We start from the raw sequence: 15,973 nt of genomic DNA on the forward strand, positions 1-15,973 counted from the left end.
TTTTGAAATTTTTCAAAATACGCAATTCCGTATTGGTAAAATATGATTAAAAATATTTAAACAGGCGCATCCAGTATTAGCTGGGCCACTAGTTTACTTCCAAGCAACCCTGGGGCAAATGCCAGGACGTGAGACTCCAAATCAACAGGTCGGAGATTCAAATCCGGAATATTGAAGTTTTTTTTGGTCGAATTTTTGCTACATAGCTCTGGCAATTTGATAGAAACTGTAGCTGCCTTATTGGTGGCTAAAGTTAGTAAAATTAAAAGCAATCGTGGAGCAGATTTAAGAACGTGATACTCCTAATCTCAGCAAAAAAGTTTTCTCAAGTTGTGTTTTTAGTCTTTTCTTTATGCCTTATTTCACTTTGTGTTGCCTGTTTAGATCTCTTTTTTGCGTTTTCGTCGGTTGTGTTTGCGAAGCGCAGCTTCGCCTCCGTGTTTAAGTTCAGGTTTTTTGGGTATCTATTTCGAGGGCGCTTTTGACTTTAATATACACAAATTATGAGAGGGAAAAAGCGCTCCGAAAACAATCATTTTTTCGTCCAAACCTTCCCTTCCTACCAAGAATGACTGACCTAAACACAGATTTTCACAAAAACAATTTTTGAAGTTTTGGTTTGATCAGTTAGTTTTTTGTGATAGAATACTGATTTTTGAATGCAGTTCAATATTGTTATAGTTTTTGTAAACGGTAAATTTGTACAATTAAATATTGCCGTATAAACTCGAATATTTGTTCTTTTGTTTCAGGGAGGATCCAAGGACAGTCGTCGCAAAAAACGCAATTGCTGCTGTTCGATTCTTTAGTTTGATTATTGTATTTCATATTAGTGATTGTTGAAATTAAATTTTGTTCATGACCCAAAAGAACGATTTTTCTAACTACACTGAGGTCTTTCGTCATTCGCGGATTTCGTGGAATGGGTAGCGCGCGAAAACCCCTTTTCGGGATTCGAGTCACAGACCACTCACCCAAAGGGTACCCCATCGCTACTGTCATACAATCGCTTAAGGTACCCAAAAAAGATTTTATAAAGCTTTTCTGCAGAAGTAAAATTAGGCAGAAAATGTTTTCAAGTCTCAGCCGCATTGCAAGAGGGAATTGATTTTTTTTACACAAACAACGACCAAAAATTGAGAAGAACGCAAACAAACGTCAAATGGGGCCCACAAAGAACGCAAACAAACGTCAAATTAAAACCTGCTAATGGTGTTAAATGCTACTTTTTTGTCAAAAATGTTAAACGAGTCCTCAAAGTGCTCGGTTGTTAACCGAAATAAATTTTGAGTCTACATGATAGAACCAAAATGAATGAATAATACATTTCTATGATTTTCTCCTCATTCCAGACTGCGTTATTTTGTTGAGCGAAGCTTTTTTGCGACTCAAATTTTTCTATGGCTACCAATGTCATGTGGCACCATCATTGCAGCCGAAATTGGCCAGGCTCTGGTAGACTTGAAACTGGAGCACAAGTGAGATCTCCTTCTCGCATGCTATCATTGTTATGGTAGGGAATCAATTAAACGATCTGACGATCATGAAGTAAACGCCTTACCACTATGCTAAGTGCCTCTAGGAAAGTGGAATCAAAAGTGGTTTGGAATCCCATCAGCTCTTGAAGTATTTTTGAACATCATTAGTTTTTCTTTCACCGAAAGGTCTGTCCAAGATCTCTATCGATGACCTAAAGTCTCCTCCAGCCACAAGATTGTATCTTTTTCTGTAAGTTCTTTCTGTGTATTTTGCGTTACGTCTCTTCTCGGGTCGATTTCATATTGCAATGATTCAACAGTTTTCTAATTTGCTCTGATCAAAACCATGAGTTATGTTAGTTCTGCGACTGATTTTAAACGATTTACTCAATCTTTGTTCCTTGCATAAGTTCTAGCACTTAACTATCACCCTGGTCCTCCAAAAATTTTATCAGGACACCCAGTTATTTTTTTTGGGCTCTTACTTTTCCTTTTTAATGTTTTTGAATCTGACCCGCTCCCCCTGAGCTCTAATACATAACTGCATATAGAAGTTTTGCACTGAGCTCACAGCAACACAGCTTAATTTTGTTCTTAGTTAGTAGATGGAACGCTTCTACAAATGCTACCTATACTTGTACAGCCACCAGCTAATCCTGATTATTATTTTTTTTCATCATAAAAATAAGAATGATAATCCTACAGTTTACAGACTTCTGAACCTCTATTTATAAAAAAGATAGAATAATTACACTGCTTTGTCATTTCATCAATTTATGTACGCGCCATGGGTTCTATAAGGTCAGATGATAAATTTTTTTTCAAAGATTTTATGGTCGATTTTTATATATTATTTATTTCCAGATTTTTTCTATGTCGTCTTAAAAGTATCAGCTCAATGTGTTCAAAATTTTTTTCAGGTCTTACTAGAAAGCACACAACAGTGCCTTTTGGACCGATCGTGAAAAAAACTTTGCTTTTGTGGCTGTATTGTTTCCTGGCAGCTCCAGGCAACCGCAATCTACCTATAAAATTTTTTAAGGTGTTTTTTAAGGTTGATACACCTTAACTTTTAGATTGATTTAAGGTAATTTTTAGGGTGTTTTAAGGTGTACTAGGGTGTTTTAAGGTAAGTTAAGGTGTACTTAAGGTAGTGCAAATTTACCTTAATTGTTTAGGTGCTTTAAGGTATTTTTTAAGGTAAATTTAACTTAACTTTTTTTTGAGTGTGATTGTGATCCGAGCTGTAATAAAAATTATCTGGCTGTTCTCCTAGCACCAAGAAATAAAAATAATTTTGTCGTTTTTGATGTTTTCCAATTAACGCGAAGTGTGAAAAATTGAGGTCTCACTGAACCCTTTTTTTTATTAATATGCGTGTTTTGAAATATTTAAACTGTTCGCGAGTAAAATTATGACACCATATGGTGTGAGAATGTTATCTAGATTTTCTAAAACAGATGGTTTTTTTGAGGTTGAACATAGGTAAATTCAACCTCAAACAAGGATAGCTGATTACTGTGCAAGTAACACAGAAGGTTCCGACCATAGTCTTATGAAACACGAAAAAAATCCAAATTAGTGTCGTGTTTTTTTCTGCGTGGTGTGACAAAAAATCTGAACACAAAACTAGAACATAGCTTTTTTGGACAGTTATACTAAAATAGAATATTGGGAAACAGTTCAGAAAAAGTACCAGAAAAAAGAAAAAAAAATCGTAAAAAAAAGAAAAATTTTCCGAACTTTTTTTTCCATTTTTTTTATTCCAAAGTTTTTGATTCCTAAGATGGCTCTAAAATCTCTAAAAACTAAATTTATTCGAGTAAAAGTAAATTTGCAAGGTTTAAATTAGTCATAAATAAGCTAATGCAACCTGCATCTGAGAAAAGTGAAAAAAAATGATTATTATGGATTTTTATGGTCTAAAACATTGTCAATATAATAGATTCCCATGTTAGGCCTAGATAGCAAAATTGAACAAAAAATGGATTTAAATCCATTTTTTTGTCTCGCAAAAACATAATGCATAATAGTTCATTTAAAGTCCATCATAATGGATTATTAAATAAGTACTGGATTATTAAATAAGTGATTGTACGGCCTAGTCCATTTCTAAACCTAAATTCAATTTGCAAAAAAGTTTTGTTAACCTCTCCCCCCTAACTTTTGGCCCTTTGCTCCCTTTCAAGCCCCCATCCCAACGTTTGCCCCTCTGCCCCCACCCCCCACACCTGAACCACCCTCCCCACCTGGCCTTTTAGGACGCCTCCCACACCGGACCCCCCACCTGACACAACAACCCCTATCCACTTGGAACCCCCCCCTCTGATTCGATTCAGGTAGGGTGGGTGTGGGGGGAAGGGTTGGTTCAGTTGGGATTTTATTGGCGGAAGGGGATTGGTTCAGGTGGGGCCAAGGTTAAGATTGGTTCAGGTTGGGGGTGGCGGGTATAAGGGTACAAAGGGGCAAGCATTGGAGCTGATTAAATTGAGCAGTTGTTGAAAGAAACAAAATTCAGTTATTGGGTACAAAAAAAATATCAACCGATTTATTTTTACTTTTGCGGGCACTGACAGTGAAATTCAATTATAATCGGTTTAATTTTATGAAACCCTAATGTGGGAAATTAAAGTTAGGTTATCCAGACAAAACGCTTGAAACTTGAAATTTAAAACAAATTTTCCTCAGCTTCGATTGACTTCAGGTAAGAATGATTGAAACAAATTGCTTAATTTTTTAGCAAAACTATTGTGATGCATTTTGTTTTGCAAGCTTAGGGCCCAAAACAGTACCCCAAAATTGGATAGTTTGTTTTTTCAGTCAATAAAAAGTTAATATATAACTACTGGGTCAATAAGTGACAAAATTAAATCAAAATGTTTTTCTGACTTGGTTCAAAATAATAAAAAACAGATTAACTTTCGAAAATGTAAATTACATAAATTAAATATGATTGATAGCCAAAAAATGTCATTCTTACTATATAAAATGCCAATTTTGGAACGTTTTGCTCTTTTTTTTTCTTCGGAAATTTTTTCTTCTTCAACTTTATTGGCCTGGTTAATAAGAATAATTTGATTTGATTGTGTCAATAATTGACCCCAAAAGTCTAGCGTGATTTTTGATTGACAAAACCGCTTAGTGTTATCCGTTTTTGAAGTAGAAATTGAGGCCTGAGTTTTACAAAATCATTTAGATCATTATAAATCTAAAATTTGCAGCTAAAATTTTAAACACGTTTTACCTCTGTTATTTTCCGCCTAAAACAACTCGGTTCGAGAAAACGCGTTTTAAATTTGATGTCTTATGCGTTTCGTTCGGATAACTAAAATCAGCATTGTAAATCTCAAAATGGAAGACAATTACTCCAGTTTTTGTACACAATTTCTAAAGTTATAAAAATCTCCGTTATTAATAATTTTTATTTGAAAATCGTCGATTCCTCAAGCCATTTCTGAAAAAATGTTACAACATTTTGCAAAATGTAGTTTATTGTATAAACCATGTTGCTGTAAATCATTTGAATTTATGCATTGGAAGTAAACACCTTTTTTCTACAACTTTCAGTTTCTGTTCACAAAAACTTCAGAACTGTGTAGCCAAAAATTGCATGAAACAGTTAGCCTAAACAGTTAACCGAATTTTTTGTCAGCTTCTTTTTTTAAGTTTTAGATAACATTTGCTCCGTTTAAGGATGTAAACTATAGCAGTAGTTCGCGAGTTCACATTGGAAATTAGCAACAAAAAATGATAAAATAGCGATTGCCATCGATGTAATCTTGATGTTCATTGCGTCAATAGCAGAATCTATCGATGAACAATCGCTACTACCTAAATTAATGTGGGTGACTAATTTGCAATCAGCAAATATAAGGTTGCAAAAACAAACAGCTTTATTTGAAAAAGTGCCAATAGTTATTAGATCAATTGGCATAAAATCATTTTTTTGCTTAAAATCATCTACATTTGGGCCAGTCGGTCATATCCTGAGGTTTTCATTTTTTTTTGGAGTTAAACGGTTTTTTGAAAAATTCGAATCGACCATGTAATGCTCAAATTTCTCGAGGAAACTGAAAAACAATTGAATAAATCAGAACAGTCGAATTGAAAATTGCGGAAAAGTTGACGAAGATTCAGTCAAGAATCAATTTGCTATTTTCAATTCACCCTATAGCTATCAGCTTGAATAGAGCTGTCTTGTTCCTGATAAAGAGAATCAAGAGTGTATTCGCGAGTGCTACACCTTGATTGGGAAGGTCGCTCACTCAAGTGACCTAATGGCCTAAAACGTATTACTTTATTGAAGCTTCTAGAGTTATCGTAGTTATTTTATTTGATAGTGTCTTGATAGTAATTTCATTACTCGAAAACATTTTATACAGTTATGTTGAGCTGAAGGAATTATTAGCTTGATCCATCTGAAATAAGTCAAATGTCCATTGTCCAATAAAAACTAATAGTTTTTACTTGAGGTTCCAACCCTGTTCTTAACAGCGTTAGCGTGTTTTGGGTTTTTAGAGACCTAACCATGAGGACGTAACTATTTCTAGAGTGAGGATTTTTTGGTAGTAGCCTTTAAGCTGTAAAACGATCTCGATGTCACATGTCTTAAGTGAACCGGATTGGCTCCGACAGATTGAGGTGCAAAGACACAAGAGATAGTGTCTCTGACCCTTGAGCCAATTTTTCTAGGGCCTATTTCTCTTAACCTCATGTGCGACTTAAGTGTACGACTGTTACAATTTGGTCCCCACACTGCCATCAAATATATTCCATTCACATCCCTTTATGTGGTCTTCACTTGCCGCCATCTTTACTTTCCCACATTCCCGCTTCTTTTCTCGGACTGTTAACTTTCTCAAGACAACTAATTCATAATAGTTTGAGCTACAGGTAAGGCGGCTTAACATGAAGACATACAAAACAAAACTAAAGCTCAAATTTCTACACACTAGGGAATCTATTGATTTATATAGAAAAAATCTACTAAATACTTTAGCATGTCTTCATTTGATGCCACCTTAACTGTTGTCCCTGCTACTATCAAATGATATCATTTGATAGCTCTACGTCCACAGAATGTATTTTGGTAAGTGCGAAATAAAAAAAAGTCATTGATATTGATAATTAAAATTTTGAAGATTTATTTAGACTTTTTAGATTTGTGCTCATCTTCTTCATCTTCATCTTCGTTTGTTTTCAAGTCATGCGATTTAATATCTTCCTCTTCTTCTGATTTTTTACTGATTTTTGAACCTTTTGAAGAGCCATCTTGAACGACTGAAGGGTATGTTGAGTTCGATACTTCGCTCTGTTTAGTCGCAGTGTCAAGCCACTTTTTCTGCAAATCAGAAGGGTCAATTGGAACATTGACCGCATTCTTCGGTTCTTCTTCATCCGAGAAGCGAATCTGAGTTACGAAAGCACTGCTGCCTTTCGAACTTTTAGTCGATTCTGGATCGTCTTTTTTCTCTTCAACCGAACCCGACAGGTCAGTCGGTTTTTTGTCCCCTTCAACGTCATGCGTTGCATCATCTAAGGATTCCTTATTTGTTTCAATGCTTGCTGATTGGTCACTTCTCGCTTCGTCAAAAACTTGGTTGTTTCCACTGTCAGTGGCGTCCCTTTCGGACAATCGAGTTGTTGCGTCATCTTCGTATTCCTTTTCTTCGATTGCGTCATCATTATTGAGAAGATATGTTTTGGTAGGGTCGTCGGTCAGCTCATTACTTAGCTCTTCGTCACTTGTTGGGTCCACTGCGTCATCTACTTCCTCGTTTGTTACATAATCAATTAGTTTCGATTCCGATTCTCCTTCAGTTTCCTCCTTTGTTATGTCATCTTTGGCCGGAGCCGAGCTTTTCCGAGACGAACTTCGTTGAGATTTAGCTGAAAACTTTGGTTCCTCGTCTTCGATAGTCCCAGCTCCCATTGAAGGTATCGTTGAAGTCTTCTTTGTTTGATTTGATCTAGAAACTTCTGTTGGATCGTTCGTTGCGTTATCGTTTTTGTCGGTATTCAAATCTGTTACGTCATCTACACTATTAACGTCTGCTTGGGCGTCGGAATCTTTAACCGCCTCGTCATATTCGTTTTTCTCTTCAGTTACATCATCTTCGGCTTGCATGGCTTCCATGAAAGGATTGGTAACATCATCAGAAGCAGATTCTTTTGTTACATCATCTTCATCAAGATCATTCTCAACAGAATTCTCACTTAATTTTTCTTTCGAACCTGATAATTGAATCTGTTTGGATTCTTTCACGTCTTCCAGGGGTTGCATCGAAGAGCTTTCGGAAGCCAAATGATAGCTTTTGATTGGCACTTTTGAACTCGACTTTTCAGAACCTGATTTGTTTTCAGCGCTCAAAGACTTATGAGAGGCAGAACCAAGATCTGGTGCTTCAGAAGTTTCTTCTTCAAGCGACGAATTTTTGGAAGATATATGATCACTTAGATCTATGAGATCACTGTTTTCAGATTTTTCAGTCGCTTCTTGCTTCCGTTTCTTAGATTTCTTATTCTTCTTCTTCTTTGATTTCGATTCGTCCTCGTCATTTGAGGATTGTGACCTTGATTTGTTCTTCTTTTTTTTCTTCGATTTTGACTTTTTAGAGCGCTTGCTCTTTTTTGAAGCTTTATTTTCAGGAGACTTGCTGGTTCCGCTGTCGTCCGTTCTTGAATTGAATGACCTCGAACGACCTCCTTCTGGACTCAGAGTGGTTTCGGGTCCGACCGATTCTTTCGGCGAATCACTCGGCATTTCATCTGTAGTCGAACCGGGGAAACTGAACGACGCTTTTTGAGTCGAGCCAGAATGAGAATCACTTGTTTTAGTTCCTAGTAGGCTTTTCTTTATCGAGGAGCTTCTACTACGTGTGTTTTCGATACTATTTTTAGACTTGGATCCATCATTTCCCGACAGAACGGTAAAAGTTGGGGAACTTAAAACATCGCTCGGTTTACTATTGGTAGACTTCTTAGATGGCTTTGAAGTTCTCAGAAATTCTTGAACTTCCGTAACTTTCTTCGAGTCATCTGGCGATCCTTCTGGGTCTGATTCGTTAGTTGTCGTAATGGTCGGTGCTATCTTTCTACTTTTCAAATCTCGACTCTGGTCGATTGATTCGCTCATTTCGTCTGGGTCGTTTGTAGTTGCGGCATTTATTTTGTCCAACGAATCAAGAACCGGCAACTCTTCACTTTCTGCATCAGCGTCGTAATGCGTATCGACAGTACTTCCAGAGTTCACATTGGAACCTATTGATGCAACTGACTTCTGGGTTGGAACATTGGACCGTTTAGATGATAAGCGCTTCTGACTTGAGGGCTTGTAACCTATTGATGATCCTTTTTTCTGCTCGTCGTTCAAATCGTTGGAAATTTCTGAAGATCTCAGTGAGCCACTGACCTTGTTTTCTTGATCTGGTGCTTCTGATCCAGTAATGCTATGAGAAAATGAGTCAGGCTTAAGACTTCCCTGATACGAACCTTTAAGCTCACTTAAATTTGCCAAATCTTCCGATGCTTTAGACTTCGTACGGTTCAAGTTCGGCTTAATTGAATCTTTGCTTGGATTTTTTGGGCCATCACTGATATCTTTGACTGAAGACGGCTTCTCGTCAGCTTTGCTTTGAGTCCCACTTAAAGCATCTGGCTCTTGTGGCTTTTCGCTTTCTTGCTCGATAAATTCTGTCTCGTTTGGATCAACAGTTTCGTTTTCTGCCTTCAAAAGTTTATTTTCATTTTTGCTGGTTGAGTCTTTTAAGATGCTCGGACTTTTTTCCTCGTTGGATTTCTTACTATTTTTTTCTACATCCGTTTTTTGCTGTGGTTCCTCCTCAGTACTGGTTTGACTTTTTGTTCCTGATCCAATTGATGCTTTGACTGATTCCGGGCTAAGTTCAGTTTTGTCCAAATTTGTTTCTGGTTTTAGTTCATTGAATTTATTTGTGCTAGGTTCAATTTGATCTTCCGAGACATCCGAATCTTTTGCTGTTTCTGGTTCATTTTCCGATTTTATTTCTTCGTCAGGACCAGCTGAGGTTTTTTGAACTTCGGCCGTTTCTGGCTCGTCTTTTTCCTGATTGCTAATTTTTTCTTGCAAAAACGGATCAATAAGGTCAGTTCCATCATTCATTAAGGGTTCTAGTAACTTTAAATCATTTTCATCTACCGCTAAACTTTTTCTAGAGGAGCTTCGTTGTGATCTGTTTGACTTTTTATGTCCATCGTCAACTTTCTTACCGGAGCCAATCGAAGGAACACCTGAACTCTTTTTCGTTTCACTTCTTCTAGAAAGTTCTATGGGATCATTGGTTACGTCATTATCCGATGAGTGTCTTGAGTCTTGAGTGAAAGATGAAAGATTGGCGTTCAATTTTCGGTCAGGGACAACCTTGCTTTTGATTTTTTCAACTTGGTCTCTACTGCGAGTATCTGAAAGTAAATCTTGTACATTATCTTTTTTCGCAACTTCAGGAGCTTTTCGGACTCGAGGTGATAACTCGTTCTTAGGTTTTTTGTCTTTTCGTTTCTGCCTAGGTTCCGATGGTAAACTATTGGCGTCTTCCTCAATTAATGAACCCGCTTTTTCTTTTCTTTTTGGTTTCGCTGAAGGTTTGCTTTCACCGCTATCAGAATGATCATCTGATTTGTTCGAAACTGGTACATAACTTCCCAAACTGTCCTTTTCAATTTTTGTTCGCGCTTTCGATTTATGAGAATCAGGCTTCTCTTTTCGATTCGAAACTTTTCTCAACGCTTTTTTCATTCTATTGCTTAAAGTGCTCATTAGACTAGGCCTCTCGCTTGTTCTTGCTGGTTTCGGAGCTTCTTCTTTTGTTTTTGAGGGATCATCAACAGTTTTATCTTTCGCTTCGCTTTTATTTTCAGGCTCAACAACTGGTTTTTGAACATCGCTATCTCTGAAATAATCAGCGATTGCGCGTTTTGTTTTTTTCGTCTTTTTTCTGCAGTCTTTTTTGCACCTTTTGCATGTAAATGAACCCCATTTTCCCCATTCTATTTCACTACAATCATAGTATAATGTACACAAAAAGAGAGATAATATAACAAAAAATAAGACAACCAAAAGCCAAATCAATAATCCGTTACTCTCTACCTGAACTATCGGCCCGTTGAACTCGTGTGACTCCAAAAAAGTGCGGCTGTTATAAACAGGCCGATTATGTTTGTCAATATCAATAGTCATGTGACCTCTAGCTACCAATTTGGTGTCGTACAGGCTCGCTAGCTCTCGTAATTTTTGGTATGTGAAAAACTTGGTGTCTTTAGAAAATAGGTTGTCGAATTCTTTCATCAGGTTTTGGTAGGATGCACCGCCTTTTCCAGTCGAGTCGAACTCCCGAAAGTGGTCATGTCTTCCCGTCATTTTTGTCTCTTAGTTTCGATTCTTTTTTTATGCATGCACTTTTTACATTGTTATCTAGGAAAATTGTCTTTATCACAAAATCGTCGAAAGCCAGATGCAAGAAGGCACTCGTTTGAATAATTTTGAGGGCATCATTTTAAACAAGATATAAAATGCACACTTTGATTGTTAATATTCGGTCAGAAATTTTGAAGAAGAAAGCTCAAAAAAATTTTCTAAAAGTATTTTCCTTTTTATTTTAATTTAGGTTGGCTCAGGGGCGGATCAGGATTTTCTCGAGGGGGGGGGGGGGGGGGGGGGGGATTTTCAAAAAATTTTCGAAAATTTTGACGACCTTTTTTTTTAGGTCGACCAAATAGATTTTTCGAGCTCTCCCAAAGCACGGTTTTGTCCCAATTTTGGCCAAATTGTTTGCGCCGCTGGCAAAACTTTGAAAAAACAGGCCAAAAAAGGCGTTTTTAGGCATTTTTTGGAAAAGTTTGACCGAAAAATTGCGTTTTTTTGGCGCGTGGTCCCCCCTCAAAATTAGTATATATTGGCGCCGAATGGATTTCTTAAAAAGCATCAAAGGGGGGACCCTTTGGGTCGGCAGGGGGTCGAATCCCTGAGGGGGAGGGCGCCCGAAAACCCCCCGCCCCCACCCTAAATCCGCCCCTGGGTTGGCTATATTTGGCTGGCTGAAATCAAGTTTTTTTAAAAGAATTTTTGATGCCAATATATCTTTATTTTCAGCGGTAAAGGCTTGCCAAAACCAAAATTTTTTTAAATCAAAATTTCTAAAAAAAAATATTTTCAAAATGCAATTTATGGTAAATACTTTTTATGGTTTCAAAACGCAAAATTTTTTAGTGAATAATGGGTCTTATCAGTATTTTGGAAAAACTTTTATTGAGAAAACCTTAAAAACCGTTTTTTGAAAACCCACATCTCGCAAAAAAAGTAGAACAGCAGCTGGTGATATTAATTATAGTTACGCAACTTTTACAGTTATTCCATCGGTTTTTTCAACTGCACATTTGTTAGCTTGTTACAAGTCTGGAAAAACAGAACCGCTCTTAGAAAACAGATCAAACCAAAAAACCAATATCAATTATTTTAACGAAACCTTGCCAGAAGCTGAGTCGGATAAAGCTTACAATAAAAGCTTACAATAACGTCTATTGACGATTGGCTGAGGTCAGTTTCCTATTTTTCTTTCGTTTTTAACCGTTTTGGCCTAGCAAGTTGTTTTTCTGGTCTGTTTGAGAACTAAATTTACAGCCAAAATTTTAGGCCAACATCCAAACACTTTTTGATTAGCTTTCTTTTGCATGCGAAAATAACCTCATAGCTGGGTCTCGGTTCCGCAGATAAGGTGATCAATATACAGAACGCGGCTAGAAACCACAATTAGATATTTTTAGGGAGAGTTATTTACAAGATCGATTAGAGATGCATTGACTCTTTCCTCGCCTCTGACAGCTCATACTCTGAAATACTAAATTGATATCGGAATAAATTCAATGCGATCAGGGCATTACAGCAGCTAAAATATCGTTGAAGTTTGCTAACAAAGTCTGTGGGCACCGGGCTTCTAGTTCCGACTTCTCCCGGAAATAACGTCGTTATATCCCAATTTTGGTTGCACGGGAGGGTTCGGATCCGTCTCGAATGTCGCACTGGACCTTCCGCTTACACAGTTTTGCTTCTGATAAGCACCTTATCGTATCCTCGTGTTACGATAAGAGTCTCTGTTTTTTTTGCTACAATTTTCTCTCTCTTACGACTTATTTTTATCTGGTTGTGTGTTTTGACTCGTTGTTTGGTCAAAAATGGCCGTTTTTGTTATTAATCAGAAATGCTACAGTCGAAATTTTGAAAATTTAAAGTTCTGATTCATTCTTAGCCTCTTTTGCACTTTTTTTTCGGTAATAACGTTTTTTTCGTCGTTTTCAGTGTGTGTCGAGAGGTTTGGCTCTGCCATCCGGGCGAAATGGAACAACGTGACGAATCATGAAATTTTGATTTCTATGAAATAGAGAGATATTGTTTCCATACGAGAACCGTGTATAAGACATAGGTTGTAGAAGAAAAGAAATTAAAACCAGCTGATGGAGATCGTGATTTTTTTACCATCTTGCTAAAAAAATTTTTTCTATCTCGGATCAACAGAGACGGACGAAACAGTATTACATAAAAACCAAAACCTTAGATCGTTACCGAAAAACCTAATGAATTTGAGTTAGCCTTACTTAACTAAACTATTTGCCTAGATTTATTTGCGCACCGAAACTTGGTTTCGCTTATCCCGGTTTTCAACTTTTTCAATGAGCATCCGCCTCCCATTTAAAATTTTCGTACGCGTAGGGGAGAAGGCGTATGTTTATATGTAAAATGTGGAAAAACAATTAATAGAAAGAAAAGGAAAAAATATCATTCATTTAATGAGCAGTAAATAATGAATGAAAAACTAAATATGACAATTATTATTACCTGTTTTTATGTTTCTCCTAGTGCGCTTAAAACTTACACGTTCTTGTCACTACGAAACGTTTTTGATAATATTGTGATACTTCAATTCACGAATTATTTACTTTGTGGCGACTTTAATAATTTTATTTCAAAAAAGCAAAACATTTTCTGACCTGATAAGCTTACTAAAGGGTAAAAATCTTTTCCTACAAATTAGGAAACGCTCAACCAGAGGAAGTCTGTCCAGTAATACGTGTAAACATCTGTTTTTTTTCAAAATGAAAAGGTTATTACAATGATCTCTAAATGATCACTAAGGGGTGATGTTGAACATATCTTTACAAACATGCAAAAATCAGACATTGTAACAAACTTGAATCAGAACCTGAAAGAACTAAGCGAACCTTTAATTAAAAGTTTACTTAATATTAAAACAAAACCTAGCTGAATGAGTTGCCATGAGCTTTTTTTCATAGTTAAAAAAAGCCAGAAATAATTTTGTTTCATTTTTATCTGAATAAACATCAATTACAAAAACCTCGAAAAAATGGAGAGATAAAGAAGTGAAAAAAGCATCCTCAAAAAAAAAACACCGGTTTCGAACAATTTTTTCAAAGCTTAACCTTATACCTGAATCTCGAAGCAAATTGGTTCGTTAAATGGTGAGTCAGAAAAATAGAGCTTTTATCAAATCAAATAGCATATGGAATCCAACAATCACCGTCGTTCCAAAAAAAAATTCTGTCTATACTGATCTAACAAGTGCAAGAAAAAACAAGGACATGGCACAAAACATCATGAAAATCAACGAATTATACAGCTTTTTCCAAATGATGGGGAGAAGTTGGCGACTAAATTTAAAATTCCGAAGAATTATGTTTTAGAAAGCAAAAAAAAAACATTGTTTTTAGTAGACATAATGGGAATGGAAAAGTCAAAAGTACTCGAGTCGAGAAAAACTCGTAGACTTAGATACTCGTAGACTTACTCACTATGACCTGAAAATGGTTTGTCCGGCTTTGATCTCATCAAATTTTTTAGTGTTTAATTTTTCCAGCTACTTCTCAAATTGATAAAATTGAACCTCTCTTTGAAGAGGGCAGAGAGCTATTAAATTTACCAGCCAGTTTTTCTACCAGTTATAGGGGAAATTTTTGACTCATTTTGTAATAAACTGTCAATTATTACAAAATGAGTCAGAAAGTATCAATGATTTCAAAACTGCCAATTTCGATTCAGATCAAAAAGAGGTACAATTGACGCTTTGTTATTCATAAAAGAACAAATACGTCAAGGTTAGAATTCTAAAATCACAAAGACACATTGCAAAAACTTTTGATACAGTTGACCTAATGCTTTTAATAGAGATATGTGACGCGAATGTTTCTTTGAGGGAACTGTTTTGGACCTGCTGAAATCTTTTTCAAAAAATCAACAACAAAAAGTTGCCGATAAAACCATTATCAATCTCATGAAAATGTAATTTTTGACGTAACATAGTGATCCAATTTTGGCTCGCTTGCTTTCATCGTATATCTAAATGATATTGATCTAGATTAAGAAGTAGGAAGTAATCTGGTTTTTTATTCTGACGAGACTGTCAAAAAAACAACAGCTCGAAACATTAAGTTAGTCGTATACACCATGATTCGTTGGGCGAAACAGCATGTTGATTAGAAAAAAACTGACCGTAAATGAAGATATAGAAAAACAATGATACTAATATTATTACAATAATGAAAAATCAGATGTAAAAGCGAATGGACAACAATCGAAGCGAAACAATCTTTCCGTTACTTAATTTTTCAAATCGACACCTATTTTTTTGTATTATATTGCCAATATTGAATATTGAAATTAGTTTGTGGAGGCTTTGTGATATGTATCATATGTTAAAAAATTTTTAGTTATAGATCAACTACTGAAAGGATAAAACGCTTATGTGAAACCCGCTTTACAGTAAGAGTAATTGGCATACGCATCAACAGACAAAAGTAAACTAGAAATAGTTGAACTGAAAATCGAACGACTTTTAAAATAATTTGTTTTGAGTGAAGAAATGAGAGCGTAGAAGAAATAAGACAACAAAAACGAAAGTTTCACTTTGTTCACTTTGTGTAGTTAATTTTACTGTAAATGGAATCTTTACTGCAAACAAGTTATTCTGATAATTACAAGTAAATTCAAAACAAACATAACTTAAAACAGAACTTTGACACATTGCCAATTTCCAAGCAACCAGAAATTTGTTAAGAAACAAAAAACGCTGCTGTATAAAAAGGTTATTTCGTCTGCACTTAATATCATTGCGGAATCCACAATCAGTTACTTAAAGTGCAATCTGTAATCTATTACTATCTTCGCAAAATTATTTTTTGATATTTGTTAGTGGATTCCTTATACTGTTAGTGAATTCCTCAAAAATGTTTTTTCATTTTAATGAGCTAGTGATCTCAGCTTAAAACCTTTTTTTTTCATCATTTCAGCACATTCTTTTTTCTAAGTAATTCGGAAATCATCATTACAAAAAATTTAAGAAGACAATGGATGGTCGCATGTGAAGTCACCATAGAGACCATGACCGATGGCAGCCAAGTTATTAACTGGTCACAGATAGAGGACATCTGGTCAGATATCTAATCCAGAATTT

General features: G+C 35.9%; 2 protein-coding genes across 2 annotated transcripts in view; one reads left to right on the forward strand and one right to left on the reverse strand.

Moving 5' to 3' along the window:
- LOC134848716 (uncharacterized) overlaps positions 1–865 on the forward strand; it is a 30,702-nt gene extending 29,837 nt beyond the window's left edge. The window contains exons 12-13 of the mRNA XM_063866231.1: positions 65–148; positions 753–865. Coding sequence (XP_063722301.1) covers positions 65–148; positions 753–809 — 141 coding nt within the window. The 3' untranslated portion in view covers positions 810–865. The remainder of the gene's footprint in view (positions 1–64; positions 149–752) is intronic.
- A 17-nt stretch (positions 866–882) lies between these two features.
- On the reverse strand, positions 883–10,872 carry LOC134848717 (clumping factor A-like; the record flags this gene model as incomplete). The annotated part of the gene is made up of 3 exons (XM_063866232.1): positions 10,596–10,872; positions 6,735–9,917; positions 883–992 (listed from the first exon to the last, which is right to left on the reverse strand). Coding segments are annotated over exons 1-3 (3,570 nt in total), but the record flags the coding sequence as incomplete, so codon positions are not given.
- Between the last annotated feature and the right edge of the window lie 5,101 nt (positions 10,873–15,973).

Source organism: Symsagittifera roscoffensis, chromosome 6, assembly GCF_963678635.1.
Source record: "Symsagittifera roscoffensis chromosome 6, txSymRosc1.1, whole genome shotgun sequence".
Lineage (NCBI taxonomy): Eukaryota > Metazoa > Xenacoelomorpha > Acoela > Convolutidae > Symsagittifera > Symsagittifera roscoffensis.